Here is a 23091-nt window from a genome sequence, read left to right as displayed (position 1 = left end):
TTTGTTTTGCAAATAATATTTCCCTCTTAGCCGTTTGGGTAAGTGTGGTGTTTAGAGCTGTCCTAAGGGCCATAATCCTTTGTAATTTGATAATAGAAGGTCTGTCAGTGTATGCTGTTTCAGCCGCTTTTAAGAGAGCTTCGAGCAGACGCTGTTGTTCTCCCTTCAATTTTTTCGGAGTCGCTGAGTATGAGATGATCAAACCTCATGAGTAAGCTTTAGACATAGAACATAGAGCAGCACAGCACAGAACAGGCCCTTCAGCCCACGATGTTGTGCCGACCACTGATCCTCATGTATGCACCCTCAAATTTCTGTGACCATATGCATGTCCAGTAGTCTCTTAAATGTCCCCAATGACCTTGCTTCCACAACTGCTGCTGGCATGCCATGCTCTCACAACTGTGTAAAGAACCCGTCTCTGACATCCCCTCTATACTTTCCTCCAATCAGCTTAAAACTATGACCCCTCGTGTTAGTCATTTCTGCCCTGGGAAATAGTCTGGCTATCGACTCTATCTGTGCCTCTCATTATCTTGTATACCTCAATTAGGTCCCCTCTCCTCCTCCTTTTCTCCAATGAAAAAAGTCCGAGCTCAGTCAACCTCTCTTCATAAGATAAGCCCCCCATTCCAGGCAGCATCCTGGTAAACCTCCTCTGAACCCTCTCCAAAGCATCCACGTCTTTCTTATAATAGGTCGACCAGAACTGGACGCAGTATTCCAAGTGCGGTCTAACCAAAGTTTTATAGAGCTTCGACAAGATCTCTTGGCTCTTAAACTCAATCCCCCTGTTAATGAAAGCCAAAACACCATATGCTTTCTTAACAACCCTGTCCACCTGGGTGGCCATTTTAAGGGATCTATGTACTTGCACACCAAGATCCCTCTGTTCCTCCACACTGCCAAGAATCCTGTTTTTAATTCTGTACTCAACTTTCAAGTTTGACCTTCCAAAATGCATCACCTCGCATTCATCCAGGTTGAATTCCATCTGCCACCTCTCAGCCCATCTCAACATCCTGTCAATGTCCCGCTGCAGTCTACAACAGTCCTCTATACTGTCAACAACACCTCCAACCTTTGTGTCGTCTGCAAACTTGCTAACCCATCCTTCAATCTCCTCATCCAAGTCATTAATAAAAATTATAAAGAGTAGAGGCCCAAGAACAGAGCCCTGTGGAACACCACTCACCACTGACTTCCAGGCAGAATATTTTCCTTCCACTACCACTCGCTGTCTTCTGTCAACCAGCCAGTTCTGTATCCAGACAACTAAGTTCCCCTGTATCCCATTCCTCCTGACCTTCTGAATGAGCCTACCATGGGGAACCATATCAAATGCTTTACTGAAGTCCATATACACAACATCCACCGCTCGACCCTCATCAACTTGTCTAGTAACATCCTCAAAGAACTCAATAAGATTTGTGAGGCATGACCTGCCCCTCACAAAGCCGTGCTGACTGCCTTTAATCAAGCCATGCTCTTCCAGATGGTCATAGCGGGGTTGTTTTCCCCTGTTATTTTGTATTATTATATTTAATTATTACTTGTTGGGGTTGTAATTTTATAGTTATGTATGTTTATACATGGTATTAACATTACCAAATATATCCAGGTGTTGGTGTGGGTCGGGGCAGGGTGCTCACTGTTAACTCTAGCTCTGTAGTATATTTGAATTTTCTTCATCGTATCGAGGAGCGCCTGGGTCAAGGGTGGGGCACTGGTTGGAAGAGGACTATTGGAAAGGAAGTGATACCCCTGGGAACAAGGGGGAAAATCTCCATTTAAATATGTTTTATATATTTTTTAATTTAGTAATAGTTTTTTATTATATCGATGTGAGTGTATTAAAGAGCCTTTATTTTTGTAAATTTTATATGCTCTATGCTCGGGATGTTCTGGATAGGGTTTCCCCTCCCGAGGGGTCTCGGACGTGCCCGGAAGATTACGGTTGATCGGTCGGTTAAGTGGCGCACCTGGAATGTCAAGGGGAGTAATTCACCAGTCAAAAGGAAGAAAAGATTATCAAACCTCAAGAAAGAAAGGGTCGATATAGCTCTCCTACAGGAGACACACTTATTGGATAAAGAAGACTTGAAATTACGACAGGGTGGATTTGATCAGGCCTTTTTTTCTTCCTTCAGCTCAAAAAGTAGGGGAGTTGTTATTCTTATTTGGAAGAATTTCCCTTCCAAAATCCTAAACCAGATAAAAGACGAATCTGGACGATATATTCTGATTAAAGCCCTTATAAATGGAGAGGAATATGGATCTTAAATTTGTATTGCCCCCCCCCCCCCCGAACATCCTTTTAAATTTATAACGGAAGCCTCTCAAATTTGATGGCTCGTCATATAATTATAGGAGGAGATTTTAATTGTATTGTGGATCCAGAAACAGATAGGATTCCCAAGAGTACTGCAGGAGTATCTCCCAGATCTAGACAATTGGTGAATTTGAACAAAGAATTAGGACTAGTAGATGTATGGAGATGCCTTCATCCACAGGGCAGAGATTTTTCTTTTTGCTCCAATCCAGATAACTGTCATACCAGAATCGATATGTTTTTGGCCCCCTCGATTTTTAAAAATTCCATATCATCCTGTAAAATAGGCAGTATAGCAATTTCCGATCACGCTGCTGTATATATGGATATCAAGGCGAGGAACACTGAGACATTCCCCCGGCATTGGCGTATGGACCCCTTTCTGATGAAAGATAGCAAATTTGTAAAGTACTTCTCTCAAGAATTTAAAACTTTTTTAGAAATTAATTCAGGTATGGCTAGCAACCCATCAATGATGTGGGTGACCATCAAAGGCATTTGATAAGGTTCCTTATGATAGGCTCATTCAGAAGGTCAGGAGGAATGGGATACAGGGGAACTTAGCTGTCTGGATAAAGAATTGGCTGGCCAACAGAAGACAGTGAGTGGTAGTATAAGGAAAATATTCTGCTTGGAAGTCTGTGGTGAGTGGTGTTCCACAGGGCTCTGTCCTTGGGTCTCTACTGTTTGTAATTTTTATTAATGACTTGGATGAGGGGATTGAAGGATGGGTCAGCAAGTTTGCAGACGACACAAAGATTGGAGGTGTCGGTGACAATATAGAGGACTGTTGTAGACTACAGCGAGACATTGACAGGATGCAGAGAAGGCATTTCTTTGCCTTTTCTGGCGATCCGAAATTATACACGGACCCTTCATGGTTAAAGCGTAGCTTTGCTGGGTAGCACAAGGAGTACTGAATATTTAAGTCCCTTAACCACTTCTTTGCTTCATCAAATGCCTTCCTCTTTCGGACCAGAGCTGGGGAAAAGTCCTGGAATAACATAATCTTGGATCCTTTATATAAATCATGGTTTGGGGATCTTTCCCAAGATTTCTGGAAGCTTCTAAGAGAATCTGCCTCTCCTTATAGCTCTGCAGCCGGAACAGGACTGGGCGGGGGCGCTGATTCTCGAGGTCGTCAATGTGATTCTCTAAGGTCCGGACTTGCTGTTCGAGAGTCCGGACCCAATCCACGGTCGACTCTGCTGTAGTTTCGGAGGTCGCGGCCTTTAGCTCTGCCCCTCCGACTCGGCGCTCAATTTCCTTGATGTCTCAGTCGTGCTTTGGTAGCGCGGCTGAGAGTGAGTCCCATCGGCTCCGGGACTCTTCAATGAAGGTATCGATCTTTGTGTCAAGTTTAGAGATTATTTCGGCGAGGCTCACCACTGTAGGTAAGTCCCCCGGGACGGCTGCGGATGCCTCTCCTGCAGCTGGAGAGGGTGGGGAGGGGTTCCTGCCTGCTGAGAACTGCGTGCTCCCTTCCCTTTAGTCATTTTTACTGGAGATTAAATTGTTTAAATGCAGTACTAAGCAACTAATTACATTAAGTAAAAACTATTTTGAATGATTGGGTGAGTGTGGTGGGGTGGGTGATCCATTTTGCCCAAGTCTTGGGAGGAGCACTATAGACTCAGACTTGCTGGGTTGCCGCCATCTTGGATCCCTCGTTCTGGTATCTTTAATAATGCATGAGAATAGGTAGACAGTTAGTAGATTTAACATCTCATTCAACATCCAACTACTGAATCAATGAAACAATCCCATTCAGTATTACACAGAAACTATGAGTGTATGCTGATGGGTGATTTAATACGTTGTTTTTGAAATCATTCATGGGATGTGAGCATCATTGGCTTAGCCAGCATTTACTGACCACCCCTAATTGCCATGGAGAAGGTGGTAGTGATCAATCTTCCTAAACCATTGCTGACCTGACGATATAGTGTTCTGAGGGAAGGAGATCTGGATTTTGACTGAGAAACTATAAGAAGTCAGAATAATAATATGTGACTCAACTGGGAACTCTCAGATGGTAGTGTTCCCATATATTTATTGACTTTGTCCTTTTAGGTGGTACAGGTTACAGGTTTTGAGGATGCTGTCAGAGGAGCTGTGGTGAGTTACTGTAGTGCATCTTGTACATGGGACTTATTGCTGCCAGAGTACTGGTGGTGAAGGGAGTGAATGTTGAATATAGTGGATTGAGTACCAGTGGACAGCTGCTTACAGAGTCATAGAGATGTACAGCATGGAAACAGACCCTTCGGTACAACCTGTTCATGCCGAACAGATATCCCAACCCAATCTAATCCCACCTGCCAGCACCCAGCCCATATCCCTCCAAACCCTTCCTATTCATATACCCATCCAAATGCCTGTTAAATGTTGCAATTGTACCAGCCTCCACCACATCCTCTGGCAGCTCATTCCAAACACGTACCATCCTCTGCGTGAAAAAGTTGCCCCATAGGTCTCTTTTATATCTTTCTCCTCTCACCCTAAACCTATGCTCTCTAGTTCTGGACTCCCCGATTTCCAACAGCCACAGCTATCCTCCTTTGTGCTAGGTATTATTCCTGCCAACAGAGATTTTCTCCTTGATTCCAATTTCTTCTAATTTTTCTAGCGTTCCGAAATGCCACAAGTCAAATGCTGTATTGATGTTAAACGCAGTAACTCTTAACTCATCTCTAGTGTTCAGCTCTTTTGTCCTTCTTTTGACTGTGACTGTAATGAGGTCAGAGATGGGTGGCCCTGGTGAAACCTGAATGATGCTGAGCAAGTGCTGCTTGATAGTACTGTTGGTGACCCATTCCAACACTTCGTTGATGCTGGAGAGTAGGTTGATGAGGTCGTAATTGGCTGGGTTAGATTTATCATGATTTTTATGAACAGGATATATGTGGGAAGTTTTCTACATTGTTAGGTAGATTTCAGTGTTCCAGCTGTACTGGAATAGCTTGATAAGGATTGCAGCTATTTCCAGAGTGTCTTCAGTACTATAACCAGAATATTGTCATTGCTCATACCCTTACAGAAACCAGTGCCCTCAACAGTTTCTTGATATCTCAAGAAGTGAATTGCATTAGTTGAAGCTGGGCTGTGATGATGGGGACCTCAGGAGGAAACTGACATGTCTCATACATTTAGCACATCCAGCTGAAGCTGTGCTTAATCTTCTGAAGATGGACAGTGTGACCAACTGGTTACATTATGATATACTACTTGTGATTTTATGGGAGTATGCATCTATAAAAATGTAGCAGTCCTATGTTTGGATAGATTTACTGTTTGGTCATTTCTTGTCATGCTAATTATCTCATGCTTGGAAAGTACCTGTTCTACATTTGACTTGAAAATGAATTCTCTTCATTTCATTTCGAAGGCAGTTGGTGTGACTGTCCACTACACCTATCTGTGGCCTGCTAGCATCTGGCTCTTATCCAGTGGTTCCATTCCAACTGCCTGCAGCTATTTTTCATCTTCTTCCATTCTGAGCCCCACACTCCTGAAATCTTCTTTTGTTCTGAGTTGTCAATTCAGCACCTGAGATGAAATATTTATCGTATGTAGATTAAAATGTCTATTACTCAGTCTCATGTTGTGTTGTACATGGAGAGCCAAATACCTTCAAGTGAAATAAGATTCAAAGTTGGGGGAATCAGTTGAACCCAGGGCAGCTAAAAAAAAAAGGGACATATTTTAAAAGGTATTCTTGCTCTTAAACAATTTGTTTTTGTATAGTTGATAGTTAAATATCAATACAATACAAATTCATGAAATAGAATTGGTTGGAAAATATGGGTTTCTTGGTACTGTAGGTTAAGGGCCTGGAACACGGAAGACTGAAGCACTGTAGTTCTGCCAGTAATGGGAAGATTAATTTCATGTTGCAAATTGCAATTCCATTAAATAGAGTGAAAGTTTAAACAAGACTGTGAGAGCTGGAGCAAAGGTTTGAAGCGGGAAGTGTATCTCAATGTCTTAATTCAATATAACGTAGAATTATATTAGTCAATTTTCTATGGCATCATAGATAGAGAATAAAAATATACGGCCATATTGCTGAAATAACATCGTCTATTGCTGTCAATCAACTCATTAAGAACTGATAAGGCAGTGCTTAAGCGAGTTTCTCACCCGACAAAAGTACTATGATATTGATATGAAGCTCATTTGAAGCTACTGGCCAATCAGAGGCTGACAGCTTCAGGATCCAGGTGGTCTGTGAAGGTCTACTCCTGAGGGGACTCAATGATGACAAAATCTTTATATTTTAGTTTCTTATGGGATGGAGTTAACCACCCTTGGGCTAGGGAGCACCTCTTGCCTTCCATTCATGTCTCTAATTGCACTCAGATTGGGGCATTTGGCAGTCTCCCCTAAACTTGGTAACGATACTGTATGCTCAGGGGCATACATTCAGCTTAAGAATTGAACAGGCTACCTCTCTGAGCTCTTTGCTTGCTGTCATATTGCTTACTGACTTTGACACTACCTGTATGCTCACAGCATCTCTACCTTGCATATCTTGCTTTGTCTTTCTACACTTTGCTCCCTCACAAAGACATACCATGCCCATATTGCTACTGTCTTGCCTGGCCATTTAGTGCTGGCACAAAGCCAAGAAGTGTGTCGCAGTTGTCAGCAGGATTTCGCTTAAGGTCCCTGGCACACTAAGTCAGGACAACCTTGGCTAGGCCAAGTCCTGCTCAGCGTGGTCAGAGTCAGGATCTTCTCATAAAGGTTGAGGAGCCTAATGATGGGCAGTACACCACTTGCCTTAATTCTTTCTGCACTATTGTGGACTGTTTTCCTCATGGAGTGAGACACAGGCAGGTATTATGGAAGGTGAAAGTGGGTGGCACAGTTATTACTGTTAATGCATATGGGGAGGTGTCAGGAACAAGTGGGTAGGCAGCACAGAGGCCATACATAGTTAGTGGTGTCAGGGTGTGAGAAAAAAAATGTTGTAGGCAATAGTGAAAATGGTAGAGCTTGAGCCTTGTTGGAAGGTGGGTATAATAGCAGAGAGAGTGAGAGTGAGTGAGTGAGTGTGTGTGTGTGTTATCGCAGAAGAAGGTGACAGATATGATAGTGGAGTGGAGAAGGTAATTGATCTCCTCATTACAATGCAATGTAATCCCCTGGCTGAAACTGCTTTAAAGCTGAGTGGCAACCTTGGAGCAGGCTGACATGATCTTCTATTGCCTGCTGCTGGTCCTGGGTGGAAGAGGCTAAGTCCTCTGTTGGCACCACTCTGTCCAGCAAGTTCTAAAGGACCCTGTAGCAAAGCAGGGTGCCAATTTTCCCATCATCTGTCACGTGAGGGGTAAATGTTAGAAACCATACAGGGTCATTCAAGATCCACAATGGGCTACTAAAATAGCATGGAATCAAGGATGTTGGTGAATTTCAAGACATCCGAATGATGTGTTTTCTGTGGACAGTGTGCAGTAACACCGGGTAGAAATCAGATGTGAGATGCCATAGGGCATGATAGGCAATTAATGAGGCAAGTTTGGTATGAAAGAATGAGAGAACTTGCTAGGGGTTATGGCAACAAATCCTCCAAACGTTCAACACAATTTAGACTCTGAAAAGTAAGATTTATCCCTGATGGATTTTTTGTAAAAACATCTTGTCTGTAATTATGTAGATTTTAAAAAGCATTTAACAAGGTAACATAGAAAACTGTTAGAAGCAAATAAGGATATGTATATAGGGGTATGTCAACAAATTGAATTCAGAACTAATCAGAAAGAAAGAAACAAAGCTTTAAGCGCAGTTCATTTGTAGTTTGGAAGTATGCAGCAATCCCAAAGGACCCATTTTGTAACTTATGGATATAGGGCTGGAGGGACTAGTGCGTACATTTGCTGCCAATAACAAAATAGACATAGTAAATCATTATTTGGAACTAAGAAGCTGCAAGGATATACAACAACATGTGGAAATGAGGAAAATGACAAATGAAATGCAGTTTCAGTAATTTTAAGTTGATACATTTAGTTACATTGATAATTCTTTGAATTTGAGGAAAGTTGGAAATTTTGGTAGCAGAGGAGGAAATGGGTTATGTAAAGTGGTAGAAGGTATCATTACATTACGTTCCACAAACCTTAAATATCACACCACAAGTTAGAAAGACCATCAATATTGTAGCGGAATTCTGAGTTTTATTGTGAACGTTATAGTAGTTAAGATGGAATTGTGAATCTGTATGAAATTTTAGCAAGTTCAAACAAGCATAAAGAAAGACCTGAAAACTTGAGATCATTCTCAATACAGGAAATGGTGTGATTTGATAGAAATGTTTAAAATTAGAAAGCGATAGAATTCTGCAAGAAACAAAATTTTCCAGTGGTTGAGGGATTTCAAAAGAAGGGGCATTGTCATAAAATTAAATGTGAAACATTTAAGACAAAGAACTGGAGAAAGCTTTTACATAGAGGTTGTCAGCTGTGATTGAAGCAAAGCATGTCAACATTTGAGAAGTTTAGAGCACTAGTTGAAAGTAAGGAATATAAATAAATTTGTAAACTTTGTAAAAGCAGGGAATTCAGACTACTTATTTTAAGAACAAAGTTAAAAATCACACAACACCAGGTTATAGTCCAACAGGTTTAATTGGAAGCACACTAGCTTTCGGAGCGATGCTCCTTCATCAGACAATCACCTGATGAAGGAGCGTCGCTCCGAAAGCTAGTGTGCTTCCAATTAAACCTGTTGGACTATAACCTGGTGTTGTGATTTTTAACTTTGTACACCCCAGTCCAATACCGGCATCTCCGAATCATGACTATTTTAAGAACAAGCGTCAGCATGAAATAGTTTGGTCAAATGGCCTGTTTCCATGTTATAATTTTTGCATAAATTCTATTTAATATGTTGAATGATTAAAGACCATTTAGCTCATAGGACTGACTTTTACAACTCCCATGCATTGTTATAGATCATTAAACTTGTTAATATTTATCACTAATCTCGATTCTAAGTATAAATTTATGTGTTTGAAATTAAAATATTACTGCATTGGATGACATTCAGCTCATGTTTCTTTTGTTCGTTGAAAGTGCATTGCATTAATACATTATCTTTTGTTACCCATAGCCCTACACATTTTCAAACAATCAAGTATTTATTCAATAAAAACAAAGTCTGAGATATTCAGTAGGTCTGGAAACATCTCTGGAGAGAGAAAAGCAAAATCATATTTTAAGTTTGAGTTTTCTCTCCACAAATGCTGTTAGACTGGCTGAGTTTCTCCAGCGCTTCCTGTTTTTATTTCAAATTGCCAGCATCCAAAGTATGTTGCTTTTACTTAAAAGTTTATCCAATTCCATTTTGTACATTGCTGTTCAAAACAAGATTTAAAAACAAAATAGCTCTAGTTAAGTCTTGTTTTCCTGAGATGCTAAAAAGGATATGGAGTCAGAGAGATGTACAGCACAGAAACAGACCTTTCGGTCCATGTGTCCATGTTGACCAGATATCCCAATCCAAGCTGCCACCTGCCAGCATTCAGCCCATATCCCTCCAAACCCTTCCTATTCATATACCCATCCAGATGGCTTTTAAATGTTGCAATTGTACTAGCCTTCACCACTTCCTCTGGCAGCTTATTCCATACATGTACCACCCTCTGCGTGAAAAAGGTGCCACTTAGGTCTCTTTTATATCTTTCCCCTTTTACCCTAAACCTATGACCTCTAGTTCTGGACTCCCCTACTCCAGGGAAAATACTTTGTTTATCCTATCCATGCCCCTCATGATTTTATAAATCTCCATAAGGTTACCCCTCAGCCTCCGACACTCCAGGAAAAACAGCCCCAGCCTATTCAACTTCACTTACCTATTTCTGTGCTGTGACCTCTTGTTTTAAAAAATTCTCAAGGTCAGGTTCGTAGGAGAGTAGTCTGACACAGAACAAACGACCAAGAGGCGAGACTGCTAGAATATGGGCATTTTATTCCCCGCAGTGTCGCACAACGGGTCTGGCTTATGCTCACTCTACATGTTACAAAAACTGGGAGCCGTCAGTTCTCGTAGAGCGGTTGCCAACAACCCACGCTCGGCGGTTAAACGTAACCCCGGAGCAGACTCACCGAACTGGAGACTTTTCCAGCTTTTTATTCTTTTCCAGATATAAACATTCATGTGAACAGCAGAGCAAGGCTAAAAAACACATTCCATTCTGGTTACATACAGATAAGAAGATTCACACGGGACTAAGCAACACCTCCATTCCGGTTAGATTCACACATGTATTGGGACATAATTTTTAACCGTTTCACCACATTCCACTGCTTGGAATTTTACACCACATTCCACTGCTTGGCCCAATACATGTGTTACATTATGATTCATACATGTATTGGGACATAATTTTACACCACACCTCTCCCAAACAGGTTCCTCCAAGATCAGTTGTGAATTTCGCTGTTAGTTAATTTTCCTAGATGCACTCTGATGTCTAGTGATACATGAATTCAAACAGCAAAGGCAGTAGTTGCGCAGGTTCACTGCTGTGTCTGTTAGCAGTGTGGGTTTCTTTCTGTCTCCTGTACTGTACTGACCTGACTGCTGCCTTTGTCTGTCCCTCTCCCTTTTAAAAGTAACGTTGTTTGACTTTTTTTTCTTCAAAGTTTAAAAACGATGCTACAGCAGATAAAACAGTAATTGCTGCATGAGGAATTTGAGGAAATCACCTCCAACAGCTAAAATACCTCAAAAAAGGAGCAGCCTGTTACAGCTAGAAAGTTTCCTGTCCTCCATCTTGGATTATGCAGAATGATTAACTGGTGGAGAAAATCTTGGGCTTTCTAAAATGGTAGTATGAAGTTTTAGAAAATAAACTATTGAAAATAAACAATTATCGATCTCACTTCCTCACAAGTAAGAATAAAATTTGGATTTACAAATCTTCAGATGGTTAAAACTGCATTTGTATCCACCAATGTTTATACTTCGGTAATCATTCTATTTGTTTACAATCCAAATTAAAGTTGAAAGCATAAATAACTGTTGAGGTAATAATATTTATGAACAGATAAGAAGTATATCAACAATGCACACCGATGGTTGTGACTTCCTGAATAAAAACAATTTTTAATGTCGTAAATATTTATACTGAACCATTAAAAACAGTACTGACTAAACTGATCAGATTCCGAGCCCCAAATCATCTCTTAATTCTTTTATGGGATGTGACTGTCACTGGTAGGCTCAGTATTCATTTCCCATTCCTAATTACTTTTTGAGAAGATGTTGCGAGTGCTGTGACCTCACCTGGTATAAATACACCCACATTGCTTAAGGAAGGAAGTTCCTGTGTTCTGGTTCAGTGACATGGAAGAATCAGTAATTTCATTCCAAGTCAAGATATTGTTGGGTTTTAAGTGGAATGAGAAATTAGAGAATTCTGAATATTGCTGAAAATAATTAAATAGAATGGCTAATATGTTGTGGATCAGCATAAAGTCAAACCCTAATGCCTTTTATAATAAGAATGTCAGTAATAATCAGAAATTGAGAAAGATAGGCCATTCTAGTAATATAGCCATGCACTTGCAGATTTTTACACATAACTGTTTTTTTTCTAATGTAATATATTATCCAATGATTTCACTGTTTTTATTTCCCCCCACCAGCCTTGTCTCCAGCTTGAGGTAGTTGTAGCAGCTGCAGTGATGTTTTATGCTACCTTATTTCTGAGCAAGCGTGGGCCATTGGCAAAGATTTGGTTAGCTGCCCATTGGGACAAAAAGCTAACAAAAGCTCATGTGTTTGAGTGCAACCTGGAGACTACTGTAGAAAACATTATTTCACCCAAGGTAAAGTAATGCATTAAATGAGCTTGTGCTGAAATATTAATGTGTCACAATTGATAGTATAACATGGCTTTATACATGGAACTTAGTTAAATGATAAATTCATGCTTTCATGTCATGTGGTCTATAGTACTCAGCTGAAATCCTGTAGCATTTCAAAATGGCTACTGTGGGAAAAGTCTATGCATTGCTTAGTTAGTGGTTGGAGGCAGTATTTCTCCCTCATTGATTTTGGCTTTCTTCTTTACTAATTAGAGTCTGATTTACTTTCTATTCAAATTTAAGGAGAATGTTTACAGATTAATTTACTAAAGGTAATACTAATTATAAATATCTAAATATTCACATTTCAAATATTTTTATTATCCAGTCCAGTATGTTGATTCCCCTGTTCTGTAACATTTTTGTCAACTTGCTGTCACATTCAAAAAAAAAATAGTGACTCAGGTCACTGGTAAGAGAAATTGTTCTTTGTACATTTCAGTATACTCAATGTCTTCCAGCTCTGACCACCGTGTTGAGGCCCAGTTCATCGTCCCAGAATCACTGTCAGTCAAGACTGTAGAGGTATTGATAGTTGATAACCTCTATTTATCTTCTCCTACCAGCAAGAGAGAGACTGGATTCCTGCTGTGACATTACAAACAGTTAAATTGTCATTAAAGCAAATATGTGGATTAAGTATTGTTCAATGATTACATATGATGCATATTTCCTGATATCCATATAGGTTTAAATTACATATGAAAGCTGAATGGCTTTTTAACATTTAGCTGTGCTACAGGTTACCAAACATCCAATGGAATGCACAGCACATAGTTGCCGTATGTTTACTTAAATGAATGTTTGTGGCCTGTGTCATAACTAAGTAAAGTCTGTGATCATATTTGGTAATCTGGTAGTATACATTGGTAAAATCGAAAGGTGTTTGCATGCTCTGAAATGAATCTTTTGAATTTTAACAGATTACAATTATACTTGTTTGTTAAAATCAATGATCTGCGTTTTTGCCTTTGCACTGCATCCAAAAAAACGCTTTCTCTGTTTCACTCTTCTTTGGAACAAAAAGATCACATTGGACTGAAGCCTAGGCTGTAATTTACCAAATATCGGCTAAGTGTTAACATCAAAGAATTTCATGGAAGGTTTCTCTGACTGCTGTAATGAGTTATCTCTCTCGGTTCTCTGTTGCACGCCTCGTTATGTATGCACCACATTTCTATATACCTGTGCAATCATGCACTCACCAGTGGTGGAAGTCCTTATTGCTGCCAGGACCTTCTAAGGTCCACGCTGCTGGTCCAATATTTAAAACCCATCTGTGCATTAGGTCAGTTGCTGCCAGCCATAAATGGTCCTTCATAGTTCACATAGTGGGAGGGAAATGATAAAACAAAATTTCTGAGGGATATTGCCGCTTTATAACATTATCTGTTCGACTGTCATTGTAATTGCAGGTTCGACAATCAAGCTGCACAGTCTATTCATTTTTAGTGTCATACTATGTTGCAACTCTGTTGAAGGGAGTGTTACTCTGATGTGCAGCATAGCATAAAACCTTGCGTTGTTCATTGTGAGAGCATCACATGTTGGAAAGCCTTCAAACAGTTGAAAATGTAATTGTTTTATTGAACAACAGGGAAAGCAAAACTAAACAAAAAATGTAGCTCTTTGCTTCTGGAAACAAATAAGGGTTTCTTGTCTTATGACACCAGAAATTAATGATTGCTTCACCCAACTTGCATCTGTTGGAACCGGGTGTCAATTATGTCTTGTCTGGTTTGTTGTGTCTGAGACTGCACCACTCTATCATGCTGAAGGTGATGTTCCTCCTAATCAGTGACCTCACCTTCTAATCCGGAAGACTGTTGTTGCTCTCTCAGCTCTTCAGAGTCCTTCGCAACTCCTCTTTGCCTGCTCCAGTTGTGCAGGATGCAGCAACTAATGGTTATGCAGTATGTTTCGAGTCAATGGTATTGGAAGACTACCCTCAAGTTGGTAAAAACATCAGAATCTTCTCTTTAGGAAGCCTATTATCTGCTCCGTGACAGCCCTGGTGGAAGAATGGGCTGTACTGTATTTCAACTCACCCTCAGTCAGGGTTGCATAACTGAGTCATTAGTCATGGGTGCAGGGGCAATCCCTGTCTGCCAGGGACCACACTTGAAGGGCAGCCAGCCCCTGAAACAAAGCAAAAATATGAGAAACCTCAAGAATATAGGCAATCATGGCAATGTCCATGATACTTGGCACAGACTTGTGAAATGTGGTACCAGTCATCACAAGTTGAATTGAATTAGCTTTGTTGCCATGTAGCCAAAGGGTACAGTGAAAAGTTTACGAGTCGCTACTTACAGTGCCATCTTAGATACAAGATACCTACGTACATATTCTTCAGTACAAGTTCTTAGGAAAATAAATGAGAAAAGTAAAGAAGTAAATATTCCAAAATTGCTGATCATAGGAATAAATTAGAAAATAGAGAAATAAAACGTTCAGAATAATGGTCCTTCCAACCTAGTCCACACTGGTACCTAGCCTCCAGTCTGCACCGGGCCCTGACTTGCACCTGGCTTTACCTCAAGGCTTTCAAAGCTGGGAGACTGCTCTGAGGCCACAACAGGCTGAAAGACAATCACACTGGGCTGAGAAACTGCCTCGACTTGTGTGCAGTTGGAATGGAACCCTATTCTATTAAGGAAGACTACAATATGGTGGTGTTAGTGCAACAAGTATATAGGCAATAATGTTTTACACCAAGGGAAAGTCAACTATGTTAGCAAAGCCTACTGCCCATAGCACTGACCTTGTCAAGGGAAAACAAGATGCAGTGGTGTCATCTATCGCAAATTGCATGTAGTATGTAAGTGTCTGATTATGCATTTGCCTCTTGAATTGCTTCACACTGCTGAAAGTAGAATCAGCTTGTTCAGAAAGAAAACTAAACTTACCATGTCTACTCTGCTTGTGATGATGTGGAGGAGCTGGTGTTGGATTGGGGATGACAAAGTTAAAAATCTTACAATGGAAGAAAGTGAGGACTGCAGATGCTGGAGACTTTTAGTCGAGAATGTGGTGCTGGAAAACCATAGCAGGTCAAGCAGCATCCGAGGAGCAGGAGAATCAACGTTTCGGGCATAAGCCCTTCATCAGGAATGAGGCTTGTGAGCCAAGAGGGTAGAGAGATAAGTGGGAGGGGAGTGGGGCTGAGACTGTGATAGGTAGATGAAGGTGTGGGTAATGGTAATAGTTGGAGAGGAGGTTGGGAACCCTCCTCCAAATAGTGCTTTCAAATAAACCTGTTGGACTATAATCTGGTGTTGTGAGATTTTTACTGTGCTTGTGGTTGCAGGTGTTTTTAATTTTCATTGCATATTTATGCTTTAAATGAGGATGGAGGCTAAAGTAGATGGCGTTTCGCACAGTGAGTCATAGGGTCAGCCTAGTCATCTTGGTCTCTGTCTCTGTCTATCTCTCTCTCTCTCTCCATGCGCGATTAGGTACTAGTGGAGATAAATGCATTCAAACATGCTTGTCACCATTCACTGATGAGATTCTTGTCCTGTATTCTTCTCAACTTTGAGGATGTCATTTATCTAATTACACTACATTTTCCCAACTGACTTACTATGGACCACATCATTTAGGGCTTGGCAAATTCCACCCCCTCCTAACTCTGTTACTTTCTCCACAGATGTGCCAGACTTGCTGAGTTTTTCCAGCACTTTGTTTTTGTTGGGTGAATTGTTGGATCATGAAGGGAGTCAGAAGGTAAGTTACTCACTGCAGTATTACTGGCCTCTGATCTGTTTTTGTAGCCACTGTATTTATATGGTTAGTCAAATTCAGTTTCTGGTCTGTGGTACTCCCCAAGATGATGATGTGGAGGATTCGGGGATAGTGTCAAGGGACAGTGATCTCTTATTGGAGATGGAGATTGCCTGGTATTTGTGTGGTGCCAATGGTATTTGCACTTTTCAGCCCAAGCCTGGATATTACCTACGTCATGAAGGGTCATGAGTTATGCTGAATATTGTGCAGTCATCGTCAGACATGCCTCCTTTTGACCTGAAGATTGAGGTGAGTGTCACTGATGAAGCAACTGCAGATGGTTAGTTCTAGGAACGACCCTGAGGGACGCTTGCAGGGATGTCCTGGAGCTGAAATGATTGAACTCCAACAACCATAATAATCACCCTGCATGCTAGGTATGACTTTAATCAAATCGGAGTTTCCCATTTTTCCTAATTGACTCCAGTTTTACTAGGGCTCCTTGATGCCCCCCTTGGTCAGATGCAACTTTTGAAGTCAAGGGCAGTCACTCTCACCTCATCCCTGGAATTTAGCTCTTTTGTTCATGTTTATACTAATGCAGTAATTAGGTCAGGAGCTGAGAAGCCGTGATGGAATCCAAACTGGGTGTCACTAAGCAGGTTATTGCTGAGCAGGTGCTACTTGATAACACTGTAGATGACACTTTCTATCACTTTACAGATGATTGAGAGTAGATTGATGGGGTAGTAATTGGCCAGATTAGTCATTTTCTGCTTTTTGTGTACAGGACATATTTGGGCTATTTTCCACGTTGGGTAGATGCCATTGTTGTAGCTGTACTGGAACAGCTTGGCTAGGAGCACAGCAATTTTGGAGCATGATTCTTCAGTACTGTTACTGTAATGTTGTCAGGGCCCATTGCCTTTGCAGTGTCCAGTGCCTCTAGCTGTTTCTTTCTAACACGTGGAGTGAATCAAATTGGCTGAAGATGGTATTTCTAGTACTGGAGATATCTGAAGGAGACCAAGATGGATCATCCATTTAGCACTTCTGGATGAAGATTGTTGTAAATGCTTTTACTTTATCTCTTACACTGCTGTGCTGTCCTCTCCCATGGCTGAGTGTGGGGATATATGTGGAGCCTTCTCCTCCAGTGAGTTGTTTAATTGTCAACCAGCATTCACAACTGGATGTGGGGATTGCAGAGCTTAAGTATATTCTTTTGTTGTGGGATTGCTTAGGCCTGCCCATCTCTTGCGGCTTATGTTATTTAGTATGCAAGAAGCCCAGTAATGTAGCTTCACAAATATGACGCCTCATGTTTAGGTATGCTTGCATTTGCTAATGAACCAGAGTTGATCCCCTGGCTTAATGGTAATGTTAGAGTGGGGGACATGTTGTGCCATGAGGTTGCAAATTGTATTGGAAGATGATTCTCCTGCTGTTGTTGGTCATAGAGTCAGAGCTATATAGCATGGAAACAGACCCTTCGGTCCAACATGTTCCTGCCAACCAGGTATCCTAAATTAATTTAGTCACACTTGTCTGCATTTGGCCCATATTCCTCTCAACCCTTCCTTTTCAAATACCCATCCAGATGTCTTCTAAATGTTGTAGTTGCCACTTTTGCTGGCAGCTCATTCCATACACGCACCACGCTTTGCATGAAAAAGTTGCTCCTTAGGTACCTTTTAAATCTTCTCGCCTTAAACCTATGCCCTCTAGTTTTGGACTTCCGCACCCTGGGGAAAAGATCTTGGCTATTCACTCTATCCATGCTCCTCATGATTTTATAAACCTTTAAGATCATCCTTCAGTCTCTGATCCTCTAAGGCAAATAGCCACATTCTATTCATTCTCTCCCTCTTGCTCAAACCGGTCCATAGTGCCTTATGGATGCCCAGTTTTGAGTTGCTCAATCTGTTTGAAGTCTGTCCCATTTAGCATAGTGCCACACAACATGATGTGGAGGCATCGTCATAAAGATACCCTCTTACAAGGACTGTGCAGTGGTCATTCTTACTAATTAATTTCATGGATAGATGCATTTGCGGCAGACCAACTTGGTTAGGATGAAGTCATGATTAGAGTGGTGCTGGAAAAACACAGCAGTTTAGGTAGCATCCGAGGAGCAGGAAAAATCGACATTTCGGGCAAAAGCCCTTCATCAGGACTGAGGCATGTATGTTTTTCCCTCTTGTTAGTTCCGTCATCATCTACTGCAGCCCAATTAAAACAAATTAAAGCAATTATTGAATGGGACTAAAAGTTGTATTATCACTTTGAGCACACCAGTAGGTGTCAAACTAGATGGAATATTGTGCATTTTTAATGATGGATATGCAGAGAAATGTGTGAAATGCAAATGTAAGGTTAGACATAAGTTAGAAGCTTACTACTGTACAGAAAAATAAATTCAGTAATGTTTATGTGCCCTCTTTAGGTTAAAATAGCCCTGAGAACTTCAGGACACCTGCTTTTAGGAGTGGTGAGAATCTACCATCGGAAGGCAAAGTACCTCTTAGCAGACTGCAATGAGGCATTCTCAAAAATTAAGATTGCCTTTCGTCCTGGTACTGTAAACTAACTTGAATTCTGTGCATATTTTGATAGATAAAGGATTGTTTTTGATATTTGAAAGATTACTTTTGCATTTAGATGTCCATTAAATTAATCAAATAATAGTTTAAGTGTTGGTGTAAGGGACATCAGAGCTGTAGGGGTTTGCTTTTGACCCTTGCATTGCATCATCCATACCAAAGCATCTGAATGTTAAGGTAGCCTTAATAAAAAGTAATTGCTATTTCCTGGGACTTGGTTGCAATTTGTTTGTTAAATATTAATCCCTGTAGATTCACCCTTATTCACTCCAAATTCCCATATGTGCAAGCCCATTCTCCTCCCAGTCCCTTAGGCCCATCTAGCTACTATGGCAACCTAGTGCTAACCCATTACCCTCATGACCTTTTGCTTTTCGACCTTCCATGGTAACTCACCATTCGCAATTACGGGAGCAATGTAGAGATTGAATAAAACAAAATTCTAACTGTTACAGACACTGACTATATTACAGAAAAGTGATTCCTGATGAAGGGCTCCTGCCCAAAACGTCGATTTTCCTGCTCCTTGGATGCTGCCTGACCTGCTGTGCTTTTCCTGCGCCACTCTAATCTTGACTCTAATCTCCAGCATCTGCAGTCCTCATTTCTGCCTATATTACAGTAAAGTCTCTCATTCTTGAATTCCCATTCAAGACATTTAAATCCACTAAGAGTCTTAATCCCTTAAAAAAAAATTGTGTCCAGAACCTTGCATCAAAATCAACTGATCTTTTAATAACCTCTTGGAATTCAATTAAACCAAATTCACAACCCCTCACTATGAGCCTTTCTCTGCTAGAAGAGCTGAAGATAATTTTTTTTTTAGGGGCCTCTTTTGCGCTGCCATAACAACATGCTGCTTTGCCAGCAGTTTTGGGCTTGCATGGATCGTCTGGCCTGACCATGCAGATGACCTGGTAATAGACTAGGCAGCATTCTATTTTACAACACTGGAACAAGCAGACTAGACTTCTAGAAATTCATGCTCTTCATCAATGACTTTCTTCACTTCCAAAGAAAAACAATTCCATTTTATTCCAACATTTTCAGTTTCTTAAAAATCATTAAATTGGCCTAAAAATGCTCATCTTTAAATCCATAGCTGCACGTCCTACCCTTCTGTCCTGTATAGAAATTTCCTATTGCTGTTGACATCAATGGTCAAATAAATTGAAAATGCCAGAATTTGAAAGAAGCCAGAATTAGAGGAACATGGATATTTTGGAGGCTTGTGTGGCTGGAGTAGATTAGAGATGGAGAGAGGCAAGCTCATGGAGGGATTTAAAAGCAAAGATGAGATTTTAAAGTCAAAGTGTTGCTGGACTGGGAGCCAGTGTAGGTCAGTGAGCACATGGAGAAAATAGGACTTGTTGTGAGCGAAGAAATAGAATTGGCCAGCAGCTTCTACTGACTTTCCATGCTAGTATTGCAATCAATGTTTCACTGAGAAACTCACTGAAGCTTGCCAGTTATCTCTTAGTGAACTGATTGGCAGGTGATTCAGTGGGTTTTCTTGGCAATGGAGTATGAAATTAGTTATTACCTAACATGTTCACCCCTGCACTAACCAAGTAAATGGGAAAATGGTAGAAAAACCTAAGTAGAAAATGTCACTAAGGCTGAAAGGAATGTAAAACAGATTGATGAAATATTTTCTGAGTCTTTCTAAATATTTCTCATAGAGTCTGACAGCATGGAGACAGGCCTTTGGCCCAAACTGGTCCATGCTGATCAAAATGTCTATCATGCTAGTCCCATTTCCCTGCAGTTGGCCTATCTCCTTCTAAACCTTTCCTATCCATGTATTTGTCCAAATGCTTTTTGAATGTGTTAATATACCCATCTTAACCACTTGCGCTGGCAGCTCATTCCATATGCAAACCACTCTCCGTGTAAAAAACAAAAGTTGCTCCTCAGGTTCCCTTTTATTCTTTCCCTTCTAACCTTAAAATTATGCTGTCTAGTCCTTGATTCCGCAGCTCTGGAAAAAAGACTGAGTGCATCCACCCTACCTATGCCTCTCATGATCTAATACATTTCTATAAGATCACCAATCAGTGTCCTATACTCCAAAGTGAAAAAGGTCCTCGTTTGTCCAATGTCACCCTATAACTCAGACCGTTAAGTCTTGGCAATACCCTTGTAAGTTTCTTCTGCACTCTTTCCAGTTTAATAACATTCTTCCTATGGCAAGGTGACCAAAACTGAACACCTTGTTCAACTTCAGCCTCACTAACGTCTTGTAAACTGCAACATAACTTCCCAACTTCTATTCTCTGCCCTGACTGATGAAGGCTAGTGTGCCAAAAGCCGCCTTCACTGCTCTATCTACCTGTGACTCCACTGTCATAGAACCATGCACCTGAATTCCAAGGTCCTTCTGTTCCACTACACTCCTTAAGACCCTATCATTCACCGTGAAATCCTGCCTTGATTTGACTTTCCAAAATACAAAAGCTCATGCTTATCGATATTAAACTCCATTTGCTGTTTCTCGACCCAAGTCCCCAGGTGATCAAGTCCTGCTGCAATTTTTGATAGTCTTCCTCACTGACCATGATACTGTCTATTTTAGTATCATCTGCAAACTCATTAATTGTGCCATGTGTATTCTTATCCAAATCATTGATCTAGAGACCAAATGGCAATGGGACCAGCATCGACTCCTGAGACACTCCACTAGTCACAGGCCTCCAGTCCGACAAGCATCCTTCCACCATTACCTTCTGCTTCCTACCGTCAAGCCAATTGTGTATCCAATTTGCCACCTCTCCCTGGTTTCTGTGTGATCTAACCTTCCAGAAGTCTACCATGTGGAACCTTATCAAAGGCCTTACTGAAATCCATGTAGACTGCATCTACTGCCCTGTCCTAATCAACCTTCCTAGTTACTTCATCAAAGAACTCTAACAAATTTGTGAGACATGATCTCCTACGCACAAAGCCATGCTGACTATTCCTAGTTAAACCCTATCTTTCCGAATGCATGTATATCTTATCTCTCAGAATCTTCTTAAGTAATTTATCTACCACAGATGTTCGGCTTTTCTTTCCAGGTTTTTCTTTGAAGCCCTCCTTGAATAATGGCACAACGTTAGCTACCCTCCAGCCTTCCGAGACCTCACCCATGGCTAACGACAATGCAAAAATATCAGCCAGGGTCCCTGCAATTTCTTCTCTAGCTTCTTGCAGTGTTCTTGGATATATTTCATCAGGACTAGGAAATTTATCCACCTTCATATATTCTAATGCATCCAACACCTCTACTTTGAAGTGGACTGTCCCCAAGATATCACCACTAACTTCCCCAAGTTCCCAAGTCTTCATGTCTTTCTCCATGGTAAATATACAGGAGAAATATTCATTGAGGACCTCACCCATCTCTTGCGGTTCTACACCTACGTGTCCACTTTGGTCCTTGAGGGGTCCTATTTTCTCCTGATTTCCTTTTTCAGTAAACTCCTGTGTCCCCTGTTTACCTCCAGAGATTCCCTTGATCCCAGATGCCTCGACCTGAACCATGCCACCACCTCTTTTCTGGTTAAAGCCTCACTTATCTCTTCATTATGTTTAGAGAAACATTAAGGTCCCCATTGGATAAGAATGGACACTGCAGATAACAAAATGGTACTGATCTTCGATTATTAAAAGAAAGATGTTACGATTTTTCTGCTTTAGGAAAATGTCATCGTCCTGAACATTAAACCAGACCCTTGAAATGTACCACATATAATTTGTTGGAAATGTTATCTTCAGCTTTGTCTTGTGTAACAGGAAGTGATTAGCCAAGTCATTCAATTGAGAAAGTTATTTAATTAGATCACTGATCTGCTGAATGAGCTGCATTATCTGAGGCAGCAACATAGGCATTAGAATTGACTTCAAAACTTCTTTGCTAAGTGGAGGAATATCAGCCAGGTTCCTATTCCTAATCTGTCCAATCTCATACTTACAAGCATGTTTAAAATGTTAAAAAAAAATCATCATACTGACAAACAAAATTACATTTGGAAATTTCAGAACGAGGGCAGCGTGGTGGCTCAGTGGTTAGCACTGCTGCCCCTCAGCGCCAGAGACCCAGGTTCAATTCCATCCTCAGATGACGGTCTGTGTGGAGTTCGCACGTTCTCCCAGTGTCTGTGTGGGTTTCTACCAGGTGCTCTGGTTTTCTCCACAGTCCAAAGATGTGCAAGTTAGGCAGATTGGCTATGCTAAATTGCTGAAAATGTGTTGCTGGAAAAGCGCAGCAGGTCAGGCAGCATCCAGGGAACAGGAGAATCGACGTTTCGGGCATAAGCCCTTCTTCAGGAATGAGGAAAGTGTGTCCAGCAAGCTAAGATAAAAGGTAGGGAGGAGGGACTTGGGGGAGGGGCGTTGGAAATGCGATAGGTGGAAAGAGGTCAAGGTGAGGGTGATCGGTCAGACTGGGGTGGGGGCGGAGAGGTCAGGAAGAAGATTGCAGGTTAGGAAGGCGGTGCTGAGTAACAGATTCTCCTGTTCCCTGGATGCTGCCTGACCTGCTGCGCTGTCCCAGCAACACATTTTCAGC

At 41.1% G+C, this 23091-nt stretch overlaps 1 protein-coding gene across 1 annotated transcript in view; it reads left to right on the top strand.

The window, feature by feature from the left end:
- LOC122559883 (double-strand-break repair protein rad21 homolog) overlaps positions 1-23091 on the top strand; it is a 148872-nt gene that overhangs the window by 10485 nt on the left and 115296 nt on the right. Inside the window, exons 2-3 of the mRNA XM_043709990.1 lie at positions 11989-12171; positions 18386-18515. Coding sequence (XP_043565925.1) covers positions 12028-12171; positions 18386-18515 — 274 coding nt within the window. The 5' untranslated portion in view covers positions 11989-12027. The remainder of the gene's footprint in view (positions 1-11988; positions 12172-18385; positions 18516-23091) is intronic.

The sequence above is a fragment of the Chiloscyllium plagiosum genome, chromosome 20 (assembly GCF_004010195.1).
Source record: "Chiloscyllium plagiosum isolate BGI_BamShark_2017 chromosome 20, ASM401019v2, whole genome shotgun sequence".
NCBI lineage: Eukaryota > Metazoa > Chordata > Chondrichthyes > Orectolobiformes > Hemiscylliidae > Chiloscyllium > Chiloscyllium plagiosum.
This window is presented reverse-complemented; position numbering and strand designations above follow the sequence as displayed.